A 20,826-nucleotide genomic window follows, 5' to 3' on the forward strand; every position below is an offset into this window, starting at 1 on the left:
TTTTTTGTATCTTTAGTAGAGACGGGGTTTCACCATGTTGACCAGGATGGTCTTGATCTCTCGACCTTGTGATCCACCTGCCTCAGCCTCCCAAAGTGCTGGGATTACAGGCTTGAGCCACCGTGCCCGGCCCTTGATTTTCTATTTTTAAACTTATTTTATTTTGTGTAACAAACCTGTACATGTAAGAACTTGATACTCCTGTTTAAAAAAAAAACACAATTATTTAAACACTTTAAGCCATTTGGCATAAAAAAAGTTACAGTTACTATAAAGGGTGTTCTTTAAAAAGTCACAGATGATTTTCTACAGTATAGTGGTGGTGGTCTGAGGAGGCATGCTCAGAGGAACTGTTTTTTTTCTGTTCTATCGTAGGTCTCGTCATGGGGAGGTTATGTGTTTCTCATCAACTTGATTCCTCTCCATGTCCTGGTGCTGATGCTCACAGGCCGTTTCTCGCACCGGATCTACGTGGCTTACTGTACTGTTTACTGCCTGGGCACTATACTTTCTATGCAGATCTCCTTTGTGGGTTTCCAGGTGAGCTTGACTGAGTAGGTTTTTCAGCTTCTACTTTTTCTATGCAGCCCCAACTAGACTGATTTATCTTGGATTCTGTTAAGAAGAATACAACTTCATCACAGCTTTTTTTTTTTTTTTTCCTTGAGATGAAGTCTCGCTCTTGTCCCCCAGGCTGGAGTGCAATGGCATGATCTCGGCTCACTGCATCCTCCGCTTCCCGGGTTCAAGTGATTCTTCTGCCTCAGCCTCCCGAAGAGCTGGGATTACAGGCACCTGCCAGCATACCCAGCTAATTTTTGCATTTTTAGTAGAGACGGAGTTTCACCATGTTGGCCAGGCTGGTTTCAAACTCCTGACCTCAGGTGAGCCGCCTAATGTGGCCTCCCAAAGTGTTGGGATTATAGGCATGAGCCACTGAGCTTGGCCATATTCACAGCTTTTATATTGAACTACTCATGTTAATTGAAGAAACAGAATTATTAGTCATTAAAGTTTGTGTTCTGTAGTGTGTTAGTATTTGCTTCTTGCAGTTTGAATTTCATAATTCTTTGGCTTTAAGTTTGTGGGAAGGGGAGGAATATTTAGTTGAGTTGAGTTTAGATGAGTGATCAAAGTTAAAGTTTCCAGTCCTTTTAATGTAGATGGCCCCGTGTAGTAGCAGAGGATCCTGATCTTAATGGCATCTAATTTTAAGTCCTTCAGGAAGTAAAGCACAAACCTTTAACGACATTGCTACATAGGGTTAACAGACAAGAGTTAGAGAATAACGTGGTGTATTTTATTTTTATTGCGAAATTATCATGAAAGTACAAACCTTATTTAGAGGTCAACAAGTATTTCTTTTTTCTTTTTTTTTTTTTTTTAAGATGGAGTTTCGCTCTTGTTTCCCAGGCTGGAGTGCAGTGGCATGATCTTGACTCACCACAACCTCCGCCTCCGGGTTCAGGTGATTCTCCTGCCTCAGCCTCCCAAGTAGCTGGGATTACAGGCATGCGCCACTATGCCAGCTAATTTTTTCTATTTTTAGTAGAGATAGGGTTTCTCTATGTTGGTCAGGCTGGTCTTGAACTCCCAACTTCAGGTGATCTGCCCGCCTCAGCCTCCCAAAGTGCTGGGATTACAGGCATGAGCCACCGTGCCCAGCCAACAAGTATTTCTTTGCTGATCACCTACTGCAGGTTGGCCCCAACTTACAAAGTGTTGACTTAGGATTTTTTGGCTTTAGAATGGTGTGAAAGTGATACACATTCAATAGAAACTGTACTTCCAGTACATATGTAACCGTTCTGTTATTCACTTTCAGCACCGTAGTCAATAAATTACATGAGATATTCAATACTTATTATAAAATAGCCTTTGTATTAGATGATTTTGCCCAACTGTAGGCTAATGTTAAATGTTCTCAGCATGTTTAAGATACTCTACGCTAAGCTATGATGTTCTATAGGCTAGGCGTATTAAATGCATTTTCTGCTTAGGATATTTTCAACTTACAATGGGTTTATTGAGATGTAACCCAATCGTTAAGTTGAAAAACATTTGTATATGCAGTTTGCTAATCACTTGAAAATGTAAAAAGAATAAAAATATGGTCATGGTTTTTAAGGAAGTCTTGGTCTTCTTGCGGGGAAAGAAATACAGGCAGCTGTCTACATTCAGTAGGCTACAGTTCTGGAAGTGTGGTTCTTGTATCATTATCAACAGCAGCATCTAGAACTTGTTAGAAATAAATGCAAATTCTAGAGCCCCAACACAGACCTACTGAATAAGAAACTCTGGAGGTGGGGCTCAGCAATTTGCATTTTAACACTCCTGCCCCCTTAGTTATTACAGTGCCTACTGGCATTTGAGAATCACTGTCTAAGGCAAAGAATGATTAAGTGCTAGAAGATACTAATGCGATATGGAACATAGGAGTGATTGATTTCAGTTTGGCAGATTATTAGGAAGAGATGATATTTGAGTTGAACCATGAATGATGAGAATTTTAGTGGATGGGAATTTGGGGAAAATTACATTCTATGCTGAGGAAATAACCTGAACAAAAGCCAGAGATGTGATAATGATAGTGTATCTTATGCTTTAGGGGGCTCCAAATACTTTAGAAAATAAGGCTGGTTGAATTAAACCCTTCCCTAGATTTGCCCTGGTTCCTTTGGGGCCTCAGAACTCATTTGACCCATTTGGTTTGAACTAGATAAGGATAATGCAGGCCTGGGCTGGACTTACTCATTTATTTATTTATTTATTTATTTTTAATATTAACATACATATCCTTTTACCTACAGCCTGTCCTTTCATCAGAGCACATGGCAGCCTTTGGGGTCTTTGGTCTCTGCCAGATCCATGCCTTTGTGGATTACCTGCGCAGCAAGTTGAATCCACAGCAATTTGAAGTTCTTTTCCGGAGCGTCATCTCTCTCGTAGGCTTTGTCCTGCTCACTGTGGGAACTCTCCTCATGCTTACAGGTAGGGAAGGCTCACAGCTTTTTTCTCTTTGAAATGGAGTTTTCCGTTTTGTTGCCCAGGCTGGAGTGCAACAGCACACTCTCAGCCCATGCCTGGCTAATTTTGTATTTTTAGTAGACAGGGTTTCTCCATGTTGGTCAGACTGGTCTCGAACTCCTGACCTCAGATGATCTGCCCGCCTTGGCCTCCCAAAGTGCTAGGATTACAGGAGTGAGCCACCGTGCCCAGCCAGGCTCACAGCTTTTATTATTAAATACATTTGGTTACAGACATAGAATAAACTCCAAAAGATGGTATTTTTTGACCACAAAGGATTCTTCTTTTCTTATTTCTGTTTTCATTTGAAGCATAGACAATCCTACATTTTTACATTCAGTCTACTTTTCAGCCCAGTGTTTGGATTCAGCATAGAAGAGAATGTCTTGTTGGAGCCACTCTTAATCACACCTGGTGAAAGAACTAGATCTTAGCTTGCAAAACTTTCTCCTTTTGCCTTCTTTTTTTCTTTCCGATTGGTTGGGTGAGAGAAGTCATTATATCGTTTACTGTACCCTCCAAGGTGGCACTCATCTAATCCCATGGAAACTAAATCATGGCTGTTTAGTTGGTTGGAAGGCCACATTTTCCTTCTCCATTTTCCCTACTTTTATTTCTCAGAGATTAATTTGATTTTGCTCAAGTCTATCTGTAGACTAATTCAGAGCAGGACCTGAGGATATAGTTGATTTAGTCTCTAGAATTGGCCTTGGTTTGACCAAATTTGGCCTAAAACCCTTTCAGGTAGCATTTCTGCCTTATTCTTCTCTCCAAGTTTATACACAGCCTGGCTTTATTCTGCTGCCAGTGCTGACAAAAGTACTCTCAGGTTTGGAAGAAAGGAAGGAGTGAAACTCTCTAAATATTGGTGGTAATTAAGCAAAAACCTAATCCTTCTCTGTCACTGAGAGTCTTATTAAAATGGGAAGTTTTGATTAATTAGGATCAGATGTTTGTTTGAAGAGTATGTGTGGAATGTTTATTGCCTCTTTTGCTGCCAGGAAAAATATCTCCCTGGACGGGGCGTTTCTACTCACTGCTGGATCCTTCTTATGCTAAGAACAACATCCCCATCATTGCTTCTGTGTCTGAGCATCAGCCTACAACCTGGTCCTCATACTATTTTGACCTGCAGCTCCTCGTCTTCATGTTTCCAGGTATGTGGCTTTGTGTTCTGAAATGGCCTTGTTCATAAGAATCACCATTTGATTCCAGATTTGTAAGCTACCCTCATTCATGTTTTATTTTTCTTTGCCTGTTTATGTTTTTGTAATACAGAGGATAGCTAAGCAAATTTTCTCATATATGAAGCTATAGAGTAACAAAAGTTCAATATTTGTAGATATTGGCAAGTTCAAAGCCTATGCCATTTGTGTTATGAGTTAAAATTTAACTGTAATTTTTACTCGTTTACTTATTTATTTATTTATTTGGAGTATATCTATCATGCTCCAAATCAGCGGTAAAGGGCAGCCCTTCACCCCTGTTTCTCCTCTTGGCAGTATTGAAGTCCCATAATGAGGACTGCTAATTGTAAAGCCTCATCAATCTCCTATCTTCTGGCCAATCCAGATGTGTTTTAGAATTTATCAGTGGTCTTTTAAAATAACTTTTGCTTTTTTTTTTTTTTTTTTTTATGAGATTGAGTCTTGCTCTATTGCCTAGGCTGCAGGGCAGTGGTATGATCTTCACTTACTGCAGCCTCTGCCTCTGGGGCTCAAGCCATCCTTCTACCTCACCCTCCTGAGTAGCTGGGACTACAGGTGCATGCCACCATGCCCAGCTAATTTTTGTTTTTTTGTAGAGATGGGATTTCACCACATTGCCCAGGCTGGTCTCTAACTTGTGGGCTCAAGCCATCTGCTCACCTTGGCCTCTCATAGTGCTGAGATTACAGGTGTGAGCCACTGCGCCTGGCCAACTTTTACTTTTCTCTTATTTTAAAAGCAATTAGTGTATTGTAAAAATATATATAAATGAGTAAAAAAGAAAAAGATGCTGGTACAGTGGCTCATGCCTATAATTCTAGCCACTTAGGAGGCTGAGGTGGGAAGATCACTTGAGGTCAGGAATTTGAGATCATCCTGGGCAACATAGTGAGACCCAAGTCTAAAAAAATTAAAACAGGCCTGGAGTTGTAGCTCACATCAATAATCCCAGTACTTTGGGAGGCTGAGGTGGGAGGATTGCTTGAGGCTAGGAGTTCAAGATCAGTCTGGGCAATACAGTGAGATCCCTGTCTCTACTTAAAAAAAATACATAATATGCGTGTGCATACACACACACACAGACACACACACACACACACATACAAGATAAATAAGCTGGTCATGGTAGTGTGCACCTGTAGTCCCACCTACTTGGAAGGTTTGGGTAGAAGGATTACTTGAACCTGGGAGTTTAATGCCAGCCTTGGTTATACAGCAAGACCTCATCTCAAAACAGGTAAATATTCTGGAGTTCTCACTACCCATCTGTAGCCACTGTTAACGTTTTAATGTATATTTGTCATTATTTATTGAATAAGAATGAGATCATAGTTTTTTTCCTTGATTTTTTTTAACTTCATAAAGAATTAAATTTCTGTTATTTAGTATTATTTTATAGAAATACTTAAAATATGTCACTTTTTTTTCACTTTTTTTTTAAGTACAGAGATGTGTAAGAAGGCAAATGGTCCCTAATCTCATGTGGCAATATTTTAATTGATATATTCCATTTTATAAATACACTAAAATTAGGCGGGGTGCGGTGGCTCACTCCTGTAATCCCAGCACTTTGGGAGGCTGAGGCAGGCGGTCATGAGGTCAAGAGATCGAGACCATCCTGGCCAACATGGTGGATCCCTGTCTCTACTAAAATACAAAAATTAGCTGGGCATGGTGGTGCACACCTGTCCCAGCTACTTGGGAGGCTGAGGCAGGAGAATTGCTTGAACTCAGGAGGCAGAGGTTGCAGTGAGCCGAGATTGTGCCATTGGACTACAGCCTGGCACCTGGCGACAGAGCGAGACTCTGTCTCAAAAATAAATAAATAAATAAATAAACTATAATTAGTTCCTTGTTATTGGACATTTAGATTGTTTCTGATTTTTTTGCTACTTTAAAGTGTGCTATAGTAAACATCTTTGCATGTTTCTTTCTATGATTGTTTTTTTAGGATAAATTCCTGGAAGTGGAATTGCTGGGTTAAATGTGTGGAATCATCCAGTTATATAATGAAGATACTTTCCCTTGTAGGTTTCGACCTACAGGACTCAGCTGCTTATTTCTCCTTCCCTCTTTTGTAGTTGGCCTCTATTACTGCTTTAGCAACCTGTCTGATGCCCGGATTTTTATCATCATGTATGGTGTGACCAGCATGTACTTTTCAGCTGTAATGGTGAGGAATACCCTCAGTCTGGCAGACTTTTTCACTGTACTTCTGAGGTGCTTTTTTATCTGCCTGGCAGAATTCAGAAAGTACTGATGATTGTGCTCATGCTTCTCTCTGAGCATTTGAGGGACTGAGTTGTAAAGCTGTTTGCTGTTGTTGATCCTTTTCAGAATGTATGGGACACTCATACATTCTGGTTGTGGGGTCCAACTTTCTTGGATTTATAACTTTGTATTATAAAAGCACTTTTGCACTTTGTTGGAAAATAGGTCCTTTTGGAAAATACGCCCCTGGGTGTCTTAAAATGGGAGGTGATATTTTTTTCTGGAAGGTATGGGAGTATTACCCAGTGCTCAATTGTCAAAAGAGAGGAGGGATTTTATATATTGTAGTAAAACAGTGTTTCTCATACTTTTTTGGTCTCAAACCACAGTTACGAAATAAACTTTATGTCATATTATTGTTCAAGACACACATACATATGTACATGCATGTAATTGAAACAGTTTAAGAAATACATACTTCTACTGTAACTGTTTAAGTATTTCTCTTTCACTTTTCATGGAAGTCATGTTTGACAAAAACTCCTAAATTAATGTCTTGATCTGCCTATAGGCTTAAATTTGTAATTTGTTGAACACTGATTAGACTAATCATGCTTCCTGTCTCTGTTAGGTGCGTCTAATGCTGGTGTTGGCACCTGTTATGTGCATTCTTTCTGGCATTGGAGTCTCCCAGGTGCTGTCCACATACATGAAGAATCTGGACATAAGTCGTCCAGACAAGAAGAGCAAGAAGCAACAGGATTCTACCTACCCTATTAAGAATGAAGTGAGAATTAAGTGATGCTAAGAATAGATTTGGGCAACTGTGTGTGTGTGTATGTGTGTGTGTGTTGGGGCAGGGGAGTAAAGTAGAGCACTGTCATAGGTGGTCAGAATTAACTCGTACATCCTCTGTCTTGTTTTGATCAATCTTTATTATTGAATGTGTAAGAAGTTGTCCTGTGTTGTGTAAATTTAGTTTGGTTAACTACACAATTAATTCTTTTTCCCTTTTTAGGTGGCAAGTGGGATGATACTGGTCATGGCTTTCTTTCTCATCACGTACACCTTTCATTCAACCTGGGTGACCAGTGAGGCCTACTCTTCTCCGTCCATTGTGCTGTCTGCCCGTGGTGGGGATGGCAGTAGGATCATCTTTGATGACTTCCGAGAAGCATATTACTGGCTTCGTCACAATACTCCAGAGGTAAAGACTTGGGAGGAATGGGAATTGTGGGTTAGGGGCAAAGGGGGAGACATTTGATGTTGTAGTGAATCATACAGCTTTTAAATGGATGGAAAGCTTGGTGAAATTGGAACTTTGCAACTCTAGTCTTAAATGAGCCTTAAAGGTGAACCTCTATTTAATTCAGGGATCTTTTATAGTTATTCTTACTAGTAATTACCTAGACATTGCATGGATACTTGTATTGTTATGATGATTTTTAAATGAGGTTGAACGTCCCAGTTATAAAAGAAGAAAAAAGTTACAGATAAATAATACATGTTCACTTTAGAAAAATCAGAAAATTGAAGCAAGAAGAAAAATATAAATCTTGTGTAAAGTGATCACCTTATGATAACTGCTTTTAACATTATAATTATACCTTTTGAGAATCTGAATTAATTTCCTTTACAATAACTATTAGGAATAGCATTTCTAAGACAACTTGTTAGGAATCAAAACTTTTAAGAGTCTCTTAATTCTTGTCCATCATATCCTGTGATTTGAGTTTTCACTCTATAATAATAACTGTATTTTGTGATTCTGTTAAAGGTTATTTAAGAAAATTGTCAAATGACACTAGGCTATTGATGTGGCTATATTGCACAGTCTCCCACACCTCCCACTCTCTATGTTTCTTTGTATAAAATGATCTGGGATGAAGTATTGGGAATGTTGCTTTGTTACTTGTGCTGAGATTTTTATGATTGTATATAAATGGAAGACCAGGTGCGAGAATTTATTTTCTGGTTAGACCTGTATTACTTTGCGAAGAAATAGATTAGTTAGCCAGGTGTCACTTCTGTCAGACCAAAGATGCCTTCTCTATTGCATTTGATTTTTAGAGACCGTGAGAAGCTTATTATTTCCATTTCCCATTCTACTTTCAGGATGCGAAGGTCATGTCCTGGTGGGATTATGGCTATCAGATTACAGCTATGGCAAACCGAACAATTTTAGTAGATAATAACACGTGGAATAATACCCACATTTCTCGAGTAGGGCAGGTAAGATAAAGGGATCTTTGAGTGTTTGGTGTGCAAGGTCTAGTGGGAAATATGTCTGCATGAGGGGATCATATTAACTTGGTATTGTGCTCTGAAAATTGTACATTTGTTTTTCCAGGCGATGGCGTCCACAGAGGAAAAAGCCTATGAGATCATGAGGGAGCTTGATGTCAGCTATGTACTGGTCATTTTTGGAGGCCTCACTGGGTATTCCTCTGATGGTAATATACTTGATTCTATTTTTAGCTGCAGGACATAGATTCTAAGAAAATTAGATGAATCTCCTAGTTTTCTATACTTTTACTGATATTTTACCAAGATATTTTTCTTACATGGGAAGTTCCTAAGTATTTGCAGCTTGAGGTTTCGGTATTTTGATTTTTTTCTTTTTGCAACAAGTAGGTCATAAATGTAAACAATTCTTATGTAGGTACAGCATGCTATATGATTGTGTAAGGCATAGAAGTAGTTCCACAACCAGTAATAAAACCAAGCTGAACATAAGGCTTATGACAGTGAACTCAAGAATTAGCATTCTTTTAGTTGGTTTAAGCCATATAATCATTGGCCAGCTTAGAAATGTTTTATATGGCCTGAAATGAGCGTGTAAAAAAAGAGAACATTTTAAATATATGTTTATATATATAAAATATATATTATATACTATATGTATATATTTACATATGTCTATATGTAATATAGACATAAGTATACAAATATATACATACAATGTATATAAATAAAAGTTGTGTAAAATGGAGGTTACCATGTACCTTATGATTATTGGCACAAAGACTTTTATTTATTTATTTATTTATTTATTTAATTTATTTTGAGACGGAGTCTCACTCTGTCACCTAGGCTGGAGTGCAATGGTGCGATCTTGGCTCACTGCAACTTCCACCTCCCAGGTTCAAGCAGTTTTCTTGCCTCAGCCTCCTGAGTAGCTGAGATTACAGGTGCATGCCATCGCGCCCAGCTAATTTTTGTATTTTTAGTAGAGACAGGGTTTCAACATCTTGGCCAGGCTGGTCTCGAAATCCTGACCATATGATCCACCCACCTCTGCCTCCCAAAGTGCTGGGATTACAGGCGTGAGCCACTGCGCCCGGCCTGGCACAAAGATTTTTAGAAGAAACCTCCAAATATAGTCCTCTGACTTAAAAATTAATGTAATGCCTATTTATACTTTAAAAAGTTAAACAGTTCACAGCTGGGTGCCATGGCTCATGGCCTGTAATCCCAGCACTTTGGGAGGCTGAGGTGGACAGTCACTTGAGGTCATGAGTTCGTGACCAGCCTGGGCAACATAGTGAAATCTTGTCTTTACAAAAATTAGCTAGGCGTGGTGGCATATGCCTGTAGTCCTAGCTACTCAGGAGGCCGAGGCAGTAGAATCACTTGAACGCGGGAGGCAGAGTTTGCAATGAGATACGATTACCCCATTGCACTCCAGTCTGGGCAACAGAGTGAGACTCTGTTTCAAAAAGAAAAAGTTAAACAGTTCTGAAGGTTTATAATAAAAATGATAGTTCACTGCCCCAAAATCTAAGCCCCCTTAACCTCAGACACAGAAACAATTATTCCTGCAGCTACTTCTTTTAGTACTTCTAGTGCATATTTCTAAATACTCTGTATACAGTTTCCCCTCCGTATCTGTGGGTTCTGCATCTGTGGGTTCAACCAACCACAAATGGAGAATACTTGTGAAAAAAAATCATAATACAACAATAAAAATGATATAAATGAAAAATATAGTATAACAACTATTTATATAGCATTTATACCGTATTAGGTACTATAGGTGATCTAGAGATGATTTAAAGTATATGGACAGAAGTGCATAGGTTATATACAAATACTACACCATTTTATATAAGGGACTTGAGCATTTGTGAATTTTGATATCCTGGTGGGAGGGGATATATGAGTTAAACTTTTTGTGTTTTAAAGAAGATAGTGAATTCACGTGGAGGTCAGAGTAGAAGCAGGTATGAGAGGGTCCAGCAGAAGAAAACATGACTGCCAAAGCTTTTGAGTCTATTGGCAAGTTTGGCCTAGCCTTAGCTGTTGCAGGAGGCGTGGTGAACTCTGCCTTACATAATGTGGATGCTGGGCACAGAGCTGTCATCTTTGACCGATTCTGTGGAGTACAGGACATTGTGGTAGGGGAAGGGACTCACTTTCTCATCCTATGGGTACAGAAACCAATTATCTTTTGACTACCATTCTCAAACACACTGCACATCCTCTTTGGGCCCGTTGCTAGCCAGCTTCCTCGCATCTTCACCAGCATCAGAGAGGACTATGGTGAGCGCATGTGCTGCCGTCCATCACGGCCGAGATCCTCAAGTCAGTGGTGGCTCACTTTGATGCTGGAGAACTAATCACCTAGAGAGAGCTGCCATGACCAGGCAGGTGAGCGACAACCTTACAGAGCGAGCAGCCACCTTTGAGCTCATCCTGGACAACATGTCCTTGACACATCTGAACTTGGGAAGGAGTTCACAGAAGCGGTGGAAGCCAAACAAGTGGCTCAGCAGGAAGCAGAGAGGGCCAGATTTGTGGTGGAAAAGGTTAAGCAGCTGAAAAGGGCGGCTATCATCTCTGCTGAGGGCAACTCCAAGGTAGCTGAGCTGATTGCCAACTCACTGGCCACCGCAGGGGATGGCCTGATTGAGCTGCACAAGCTGGAAGCTGCAGAGGACGTTGTATACCAGCTCTCAGGCTCTCAGAACATCACCTACCTACCGGTGGGGCAGTCCATGCTCCTCCAGCTGCCCCAGTGAGGGCCCATCCTACCTGCTCCTCCATGGGCCAACTGGGTCACAGCCCCAATGATTTTTGACACTGCCTTCCTTTTGTCCCCACCCCAGAAATCACTGAAATTTCATGATTGGCTTAAAGTGAAGGAAATAAAGGTAAAATCACTTCAGAAAAAAAAAGAAGGTAATATGATAACCATTAAAAAACAATGCAAGCCGTGCACGGTGGCTCAAGCTTGTAATCCCAGCACTTTGGGAGGCTGAGGTGGGTGGATCACGAGGTCAAGAGATCGAGACCATCCTGGTCAACATGGTGAAACCCCTTCTCTACTAAAAACACAAAAAATTAGCTGGGCATGGTGGCGCGTGCCTGTAGTCCCAGCTACTCAGGAGGCTGAGGCAGGAGAATTGCCTGAACCCAGGAGGCGGAGGTTGCGGTGAGCTGAGATCGCGCCATTGCACTCCAGCCTGGGTAACAAGAGCGAAATTCTGTCTCAAAAAAATAAAAAATAAAAAATAAAAAAAACAACAATGCAAAGCCTGGGTGTGGTGGCTCACACCTGTAATCCCAACACTTTGGGAAGCTAAGGTGGATGGATCACTTGAGGTCAGGAGTTCGAGACTAGCCTGGCCAACATGGCAAAACCCCGTCTCTACTAAAAAAATAGAAAAATTCACCACTTGTGGTGGTACATGCCTGTAATCCCAGCTACTTGGCGGCTGAGGCTGGAGAATCACTTGAACCTGGGCAGCAGAGGTTTCAGTGAGCTTAGATTATGCCACTGCACTCCAGCCTGGGTGACAGAGTGAGACTCCCGTCTCAAAAAAAAGAAAAAAGAAAACATATGTTCATAGAAGAAGATAGTGTAGTTGTCCCTCTGTATCCATGGAGGATTGTTTCTAGGACATCCCCCCCACCTCCCATCAGGATACCAAAATTTGTGGATGCTCAAGTCCCTTATATAAAATGGTGTAGTATTTGTATGTAATATATATACATTATCTTGTATACTTTAAATCATCACTAGATTGTAATGCTAATCCCTAATACTAGGTAAATAGTTGTTAATACTGTATTGTTTAGGGAATAATGACAAGGAAAAAAGTATCCATCTATGTTACAGATGCAGTCATCTGGTTTTTTGTTTTGTGAACATTTTTGATTTGAGGTTTGTTGAATTTATGGGTGTCAAACCCACAGATGTGGAAAGCCAACCATATTGATTAATTTATTACACCGAATTTATTTTTCAAGGTCATATTATTAATTGGGCTTTACTTATAGGAGTTCTGTAACATTTGAGAGGTATTATATAATAAAAATAAAAAAAGTTGAGACTGGCCCAACTTTTTTTGTAGACAACCATATCTTTTGAACAATGAGCTGTCCTTCATGCAGTTCCTATCATCATCATCATCATCATTATTATTATTTTTGAGACAGGTTTTCACTTTGTCATCCAGGCTGGAGTTCAGTGGCATGATCTCTGCTCACTGCAGCATATTCTTCCCCTGCTCAAGTGATCTTCTCACCTCAGCCTCCTGAGTAGCTGGTACTATAGGCTCACATCACCATGGCCAGCTAAGTTTTGTAGAGATTAGACTTCACCGCGTTGCCCAGGCTAGTCTCGAACTCCTGTGCTCAAGCGATTCTCCTACCTCAGCGTCCCAAAGTGCTAGGATTACAGGTGTGAGCCACCACACCCAGCCATTCCTGTTATTTCCAGTCTTCAATTCATAAAGCTTGTGGGTTTTATGCTTCAGCCATACCTTCTGGGCAGCTGCAATACTAGTGCTCTATGATAGCTGAGCTGATGTTCTGGGGTTTTGTTTTTGCTCCTGTTTCTGGCTTAGTGATCTAGTCAAGTCTCTGTGCCTCAGTTTTTCCATTTGTAAGATCAAGATAAGAATGCAGACACTGCCTAAAGATAGTAATATTTTTCATTGGATTTTTACCATGTGACAACTTATTAGATGCTTCACATGTCGTTACTCATAATAGCAGCCCTATTGTTGTAGATACTCTTTATTTTTCTAATTTGACAGATAAGGAAACTGAAGCACAGAGAGGTTAAATAACTTGCTCAAGGGCACCTGGCTAGAATTGGTAGTGCTGGAATTCAAACTCAGGCAGTTTGGATCCAGAGTCTGTTCCTAACCACTGCGATATCTCCTGGAACTCTTTGCAGTAGTGCAATAGAAATCTTATTTTTTTTTTAATGGATTAGAAATATTTTTAATACTAACCATCCAGTGAAACATGTAGCAATTGATTTCCCTAAAGCCTATGGAAGCAATACAGGGAATGATGAACTCTAAGAGATATCACGAGTTGATAGTAGTGTCAGTATTTATCAAGCATGGGAGTGTGTTTGACACAGAAATGTTGACTTCCCATATACATGCTTTGGAGGTCTATAACTTTGCAACTGTTGGTCAAACAGGAGCACACTCATGTCTTGTCTACCTTTTTGGTGAAGCTGCTCCTCTTTAGATCAGTCCTGCCCACTGTCTAATAGAATATAATGGGAACCACATTATCATTTTAAGCTTTATATTAGTCACATCAAAATAAGTGTAAAGAAACAGGTGAAAGTAATTTTAATAATTTTACTGAATAATCATATCAAAACATTATTTAACATGTAACCAGTATATGACTTTTGTGTTTGGGGGTTTTTTTGACTAAGATTTCAAAATCTAGTTTGTATTTCATACTTACCTAGTGTGAACTTTATACTTACAGTACATCTTAATTTGGACTAGCCACATTTCAGCTGCTCAGCAGCTGAAATGTGGCTAGTCCAAATTAAGTATAGTAGCTAATTGCTACTATATGTGATAGCTTAGCCTAGCTAAGCTATAGGACCAATTTCAATTGTGGCTTAAGTCTGGACTAATAGCATAGGATTTCAGGAGTATAATAATTTTTAGGAAAGGTTGTATATTTTGAGGAAAATGCCTTGCCTACATATGTTGTCCTCGCTATTTTTACAAATTAAATGATACCAATCCCCTTTAAAAAAATGTTGAGGAATTTTCTTAGAATTACTAACCTGCATTAACTCCAGCAACCTTTGTGATGCAGCATTTTTTTTTTTCCCCTAGATATCAACAAGTTTCTTTGGATGGTCCGGATTGGGGGGAGCACAGATACAGGCAAACATATCAAGGAGAATGACTACTATACTCCAACTGGGGAGTTCCGTGTAGACCGTGAAGGTTCTCCAGTGCTGCTCAACTGCCTCATGTACAAGATGTGTTACTACCGCTTTGGACAAGTCTACACAGAAGCCAGTGAGTGATTCATAATATTAATAACAATAGTAATAACACTGATTACTAATACACAGTATTTTCCATATACCAAGCACTAGTATTTTCCATATACCAAGCACTTGTATCTATTAACTCATTTAATCCTCACAGCAATCTAAAAGGCAGATGATGATATTATTGTCATATTATCTTTAATTTTATTGTTTGTATATTTTTTTGAGACAGGGTTTTTGCTCTGACACCCAGGCTGGAGTGCAGTGGTACAATCATGGCTCACTGCAGCCTTGATTTCCAGGGCTCAAGCAGTCCTCCTGCCTCAGCCTCTTGAGTAGCTGGAACTAAGGTGCACACCACAATGCCTGGCTGTGTTTAAACTTTTTGTAGAGACAAGGTCTCACTGTGTTGCCCAGGCTGGTGTGGAACTCCTGAAGTCAAGCAGTCCTCTTTTCTTGGCCTCTCAAAGTACTGGAATTACAGACATGAGTTACTGCACCCAGCTATTGTTATTTTTTTTTCCTTTTTTTCTTTTTTTTTTTTTTTTTGAGACGGAGTTTTGCTCTTGTTACCCAGGCTGGAGTGCAATGGCGCAATCTCGGCTCACCGCAACCTCCGCCTCCTGGGTTCAGGCAATTCTCCTGCCTCAGCTTCCTGAGTACCTGGGATTACAGGCACGCGCCACCATGCCCAGCTAATTTTTTTTTTTTGTATTTTTAGTAGAGATGGAGTTTCACTATGTTGACCAGGATGGTCTCGACCTCTTGACCATGTGATCCACCCGCCTCGGCCTCCCAAAGTGCTGGGATTACAGGCTTGAGCCACCACGCCCGGCTTTTTTTTTTTTTTTTTTTTTTTGAGATGAGGTCTTACTGTGTTACCCAGGCTGGATTGCAGTGGTGCGATCTCGGCTCACTGCAGCCTCTACCTCCCAGGTTCAAGTGATTCTCCTGTCTCAGCCCCTGAGTAGCTGGAATTACAGGTGTGCTCCACCATCCCCAGCTAATTTTTTTTGTGTTTTTTTTTTTTTTTTTGGTATTTTTAGTAGAGAGAGGGTTTCACCGTGTTGGCCAGGCTAGTCTCAAACTCCTGATCACAAGTGATCCACCCACCTTAGCCTCCTAAAGTGCTGGAATTACAAGTGCGAGCCACCACATCTGGCCTGTTATTTTATATATGATGAAACTGAGGTACAAATAGGTTATTTAACTGCCCAGTGTCACATAACAAATGGCAGAGTCAGGATTCAAACTGACGAGGACTGGCTCCAGATTCTGTGCTTTTGACCATTACTTTTGTCTTTAAGGGTATTATAGTGAAGAAAGGAACAAAAGGGTGAGAAAGTGACTTTTCATATCTTCAGATGAAGATATTGAGAGTTATTTTATTAGGTTAAGCCTCTCCTGACTTCAATTTCTTGGTTCTGCACTAGGGAGAATTTCTGACATGAATGCAGGTCTTTGGTTTCTGGTAGGTTTTTTTTCTCTGATCCATGCAAGGGTTGCTACTGTGTTAGAGACTCTGAATGACAATCCTCAGGAACAGAGGGCCTTGGAAGTCAGAGATAAGACGTTGACTGCCAAGCATAATCTTGCATAGAACTTAGGGTAACACTTGATTTGCCCTTACTACTTGATGCCCTTTTTTGCAGGCTCTACTCACCAAAATGCAGGCTGAGGAGTAGATCACTCAATCAGTAGATGGTGTACTGAATCCATATACTGTCTCTCTAGGAAATCAGCACTGTAGAAAGAAGTGTGTTCTTTTTCATCCCTCTTTAGAGCGTCCTCCAGGCTTTGACCGTGTCCGAAATGCTGAGATTGGGAATAAAGACTTTGAGCTTGATGTCCTGGAGGAAGCGTATACCACAGAACATTGGCTGGTCAGGATATACAAGGTAAACAGATGCTGTATGTCTCAGAAAGCAACTTTCATTTTTGCAGATTGGTTTCAGTGCTTATAAAATGGGCCACATATTTCTCAAATAGGGAAATTTCTCAGGGCATCTGTGTTTGAAAAGTAGCTTGCAAACCCACTCAAAATTTTACTTTTTATTTTAGGTTGTTCGTGGAGAGTAGATGATCCCAGTCTGCCATGATGTTGGCAGTTGTTGCAGTGATATTTTTCCAGCTGGGGCTTGACTCAACCATGTTTCTGTGATTATGAGACTTACAGGTGGGGGGAGTGCAGGAAATAGAGAAAAAGTTAACATATTTATATTTTTAAACTATATTTTCTTCTCTCTCTGAAGAACTTATGGTATATAGAGTCACACAGAACCACATAGGAGTATATCTCTCATATAAGAAAAGATTAAGAACCCTTGATCTATGTGGAGGGTGGATCAGTAATATTGTTCCTCACAGAGGTATTCCAAAAGGCTAAGCAGAGAGAATCTAGTCTCTAATCAGTGCTTGTTTATTCACAGCCCCAAACCAGGCTGCAGATCCCAACATAATCCTACCCCACTGTGGGTGAATCCATTTTAGTAGAAAGTTTCTCCAAAGTTGATCTCATTGTAAACATTAAACTGACTTCTTTATGTTGCAGGTAAAGGACCTGGATAATCGAGGCTTGTCAAGGACATAAATGTCACATCCGGCTCTGATATGCTTTGCACTGAGCGCACCACATTTAGGACGTTGAAGATTTTTTTTTTTTTTTTTTTTAATGCAGTTTATAAGAACAAAGCTGGATGGCATTAGAATTGTCTAGAAGTTTTGTCCTGGGCAATATGGGCTGGGCCAAATGAAATGATTTTTATAATTCTGAACAGGTTACCAAATGAAATGTCATGGCTTTACTTTGGTCAATTAAAGGGGGGAGTTTTTTTTAAAAAAAATGTGCCTTATCTGTTTTGACTTACAACTGATTTGAGGAAGACAAAAAGCTTATGCTGATCTGCCAGAAGGACATAAGCAGACCTTGTCCATTCTCTTAGCTCCCTAAATTAGCCAAATAGGGACTTCTTTCTCTCTCGTATCAGGAAAGTATCAAAGACCAATTCAGATCCTCCATCTACAGACAGTTTTGTCATACTCTTTGCATTGCAACACCTAGTACAATTCTTTGCAAACAGCATGGCTCAATAAATTTTTATTGAATGAATAAGTGTTTGTGGGACCAGAAGAGTGCTAGAGGAGTGCCTTTCTGGGCTAGAAAGGCAGGTTTGTTGCTACTGTGTCTCTGTTCTCAATGTCTCTTATCCTTAGATGCTCTTTTGACTTTATAAATCAGCAGTTTTGAAGACTCAGACAAACAGTGAAATTATTGGTTTCTCAATGGAGAGGAAGAAACTCTTGCAGCATTATATATAGAGCTTGATGTAGGTGTTTTTTAATCAGCTTAAATATAATCATGTCGATTTGAAATTTAGTTTTTCAGTACTCTCACTTATTCATGACACAGGAATGACTTTTTTTTTTTTTTTTTAAAGTTTTTCTTCCTTTTTTCTTTTTTTTTTTTTTAAACCCAAAGCAGATGCAAGGAGTGACTCTTTACTCAAAAACTCTTGCGGTTATTCAAAGGTGAGCTTCTTTCTCCCTTAGTCTTAGCCTATGTGTTACTATTGTATATGGCTAACAAGTTTAATTACCTAATTTTAAAGCTCTTTCAAAATAAGATACAAATTAAAAGGGGAAGCATTGCTAGTAACAGATCCCTAGAGAGCAGTGCTAGCCTCCCTGCAAAAAAAGAGAGGAGAAACTTCGTAAAAAGTTTTAAGCCTGGGCAACAAAAGGAGATGCTGTTTCTATGAAAAATAAAAATTAGCCAGGTGTGGTGGTCTGCACCTGTAGTCCCAGCTACTCGAGAGGCTGAGATGGGAAGATCACTTGGGCCTGGGAGGTTGAGGCTACAGTGAACTGTGATTGTGTCACTGTACTCCAGCCTGAGTGACAGTGAAACCCTGTCTAAAAAAAAAAAAAAAAAAATTAACTGGAAAGCGCAGTGGTCCTTGAGGACATTTAATATTAGGACAAAGAGCCTATGACATGTATGTCATTGATGTATATAAACCCTAAGTCATTAATAAAATAAAAGGTAACTATTTAGTGTTATCCGTTTAAGAAAACAGGAGGAATTAGATAACTTTTAGATAAGTCATAGTGGTGCTCCTAATGGATATGCTGTTATATATTTGTATAGCCAGGGAACTCAGCCTTCCAAACCAATTTATATACCATGTTCTTCAACTGTGGGTGAGATTTCGATTTAACATTTTATTTACTATATGTAAATACATTACTTGACTTACGTAAAGAATTCATCCTTAGTGGAAGAGGTTATTCTGAATTATTTATCAATATGAGTAATATCAGAAATTATTGATCTTCCTTTATACTATAAATAGCATAACCTTTTAACTTGTCACTACAGTTGTTGCTCTGAGGATCTGAATTTTGTTACTGTCTAGGCTACATGAAGCTATCTTTTTAAAAAGTGTCCTTTTCATTTTGAATGTTACTGTGTACTTAATATGAAAAACTCAAATCTAGGCCAGGTGCAGTGGCTCATGCCTGTAATCCTAGCACTTTGGGAGGCTTAAGTATGCGGATCACTTGAACCCAGGAGTTCAAGACCAGCCTGGGGAACATGGCAAAATCCCATCTCTACAAAAAAATACCAAAGGTAGCCGGGCATGGTGGCACGTGCCTCTAGTCCCAGCTACTGGAAAGGCTGAGGTGGGAAGATTCCTTGTGCCTGGGAGGCGGAGGTTGCAGTGAGCCAAGACCACATGCACTCCAGCCTGGGAGACAAAGTGAGACCCTGTCTCAGAAAAAAAAAAAAAAAAAAAAAAAAATCAATTCTAAAAGGCAGCGATGATGTTTTCTGCTCCCGAGAGGCAACCACTTTAAACTCTAATTCTCACATTACTTTCATATCATAAACAGCTTGCTTTATTTTTCTGTTTTGGTATTTTAATTTTAGGCATCGTGTAGAATCTGTGGTATGGAAACTATAGAGTTAGCTTTCTCACCATCCCATTACTTCTATGGACATATGTATTTGTGCCATCTATTACAGTTTTTAAATTTTTTTTGAGACAGGAGTCTTGCTCTATCACCTAGGCTGGAATACAGTGGCATCATTTTGGCTCACTGCAACCCCCGCCCCCCAGGTTCAAGCAGTTCTCCTGCCTCAGCTTCCCAAATAACTGGGATTACAGGCATATGCCACCACACCTAGTTAATTTTTATGTTATTAGTAGAGATGGGGTTTTGCCATGTTGGCCAGGCTGGTCTAAAACTCCTGGCCTTAGGTGATCCACCCACCTTGGCCTCCCAAAGTGCTGGGATTATAGGTGTGTGTGAGCAATTGCACCCGGCCTATAGTTCTAATAGTTATTTTTCTGTTGTCATGATTCTATTTATTATTCAATTTAGTTCTATTATAGTTAAAATTTAGGTTAGATTTGTATTTTGCCTTATGGCTATTCACAACTAGGCCATGTAGTTTATTTACTATTACTACTTTCCTGCATATTTTTTTTTTTTTTTTTTTTTTGAGATGAAGTCTCGCTCTGTTGCCCAAGCTGGAATGCAGTGGCACCATCTCGGCTCACTACAACCTCCGCCTCCAGGTTAAAGCAATTCTTCCGTCTCAGCCTCCCTAGTAGCTGAGACTTCAGGCACACGCAGCCAAGCCCGGCTAATTTTTTTTTGTATTTTAGTGGAGACAGGGTTCACCGTGTTGCCTAGGCTGGTTGCCAACTCCTGAGCTCAGGCAGTCCGCCCACCTCGGCCTCCCTAAGTGTTGGGATTACAGGCGTGAGCCATCATGCCCGGCCTCCTGCATAACTTTTTAAATGGAGTTTTTCATTTCTTTTTTGTACTTGCCACTGATTTGTCCCCATATTCTCCTTCTTTTAGGCCAGCTTCCTTTTAGTTTGTTCAGACACTTTGAGCATTTTCTTAGAGATATCTTCATGTTCCGTTAGGATTGGTTTACTCTCCAGGTTTGCTGCACACCTCTTGGGTTGATGCATCTTTTCATTGTCATATTGTGTGTTAATTTCCTGACTTCTTTCTTGATTTGTCACCTTTAAATGCTTTTCTGAGAAAATGTGTGTGAGAGGTAAATTTCTTGAGAACCTTTCATATCTCTTGTCC

General features: G+C 39.9%; 2 protein-coding genes and 1 pseudogene across 2 annotated transcripts in view; all 3 read left to right on the forward strand.

Annotated features, from left to right (window-relative positions):
- Positions 1-17,558, forward strand: part of STT3A (STT3 oligosaccharyltransferase complex catalytic subunit A) — a 30,882-nt gene extending 13,324 nt beyond the window's left edge. The window contains exons 8-18 of the mRNA XM_003923538.4: positions 376-540; positions 2,811-2,991; positions 4,029-4,184; positions 6,317-6,408; positions 7,078-7,233; positions 7,465-7,653; positions 8,562-8,678; positions 8,797-8,899; positions 14,552-14,740; positions 16,498-16,613; positions 17,267-17,558. Of these exons, the coding sequence (XP_003923587.1) occupies positions 376-540; positions 2,811-2,991; positions 4,029-4,184; positions 6,317-6,408; positions 7,078-7,233; positions 7,465-7,653; positions 8,562-8,678; positions 8,797-8,899; positions 14,552-14,740; positions 16,498-16,613; positions 17,267-17,305 (1,503 nt within the window). The 3' untranslated portion in view covers positions 17,306-17,558. The remainder of the gene's footprint in view (positions 1-375; positions 541-2,810; positions 2,992-4,028; positions 4,185-6,316; positions 6,409-7,077; positions 7,234-7,464; positions 7,654-8,561; positions 8,679-8,796; positions 8,900-14,551; positions 14,741-16,497; positions 16,614-17,266) is intronic.
- On the forward strand, positions 8,908-11,515 carry LOC141584838 (prohibitin 1 pseudogene; annotated as a pseudogene).
- A 95-nt stretch (positions 17,559-17,653) lies between the features above and the next one.
- Positions 17,654-20,826, forward strand: part of CHEK1 (checkpoint kinase 1) — a 39,896-nt gene continuing 36,723 nt past the window's right edge. The window contains exon 1 of the mRNA XM_074400809.1: positions 17,654-18,243. The gene's annotated coding sequence lies outside the window, so the exon portion shown is untranslated. The remainder of the gene's footprint in view (positions 18,244-20,826) is intronic.

The sequence above is a fragment of the Saimiri boliviensis genome, chromosome 6 (assembly GCF_048565385.1).
Source record: "Saimiri boliviensis isolate mSaiBol1 chromosome 6, mSaiBol1.pri, whole genome shotgun sequence".
NCBI lineage: Eukaryota > Metazoa > Chordata > Mammalia > Primates > Cebidae > Saimiri > Saimiri boliviensis.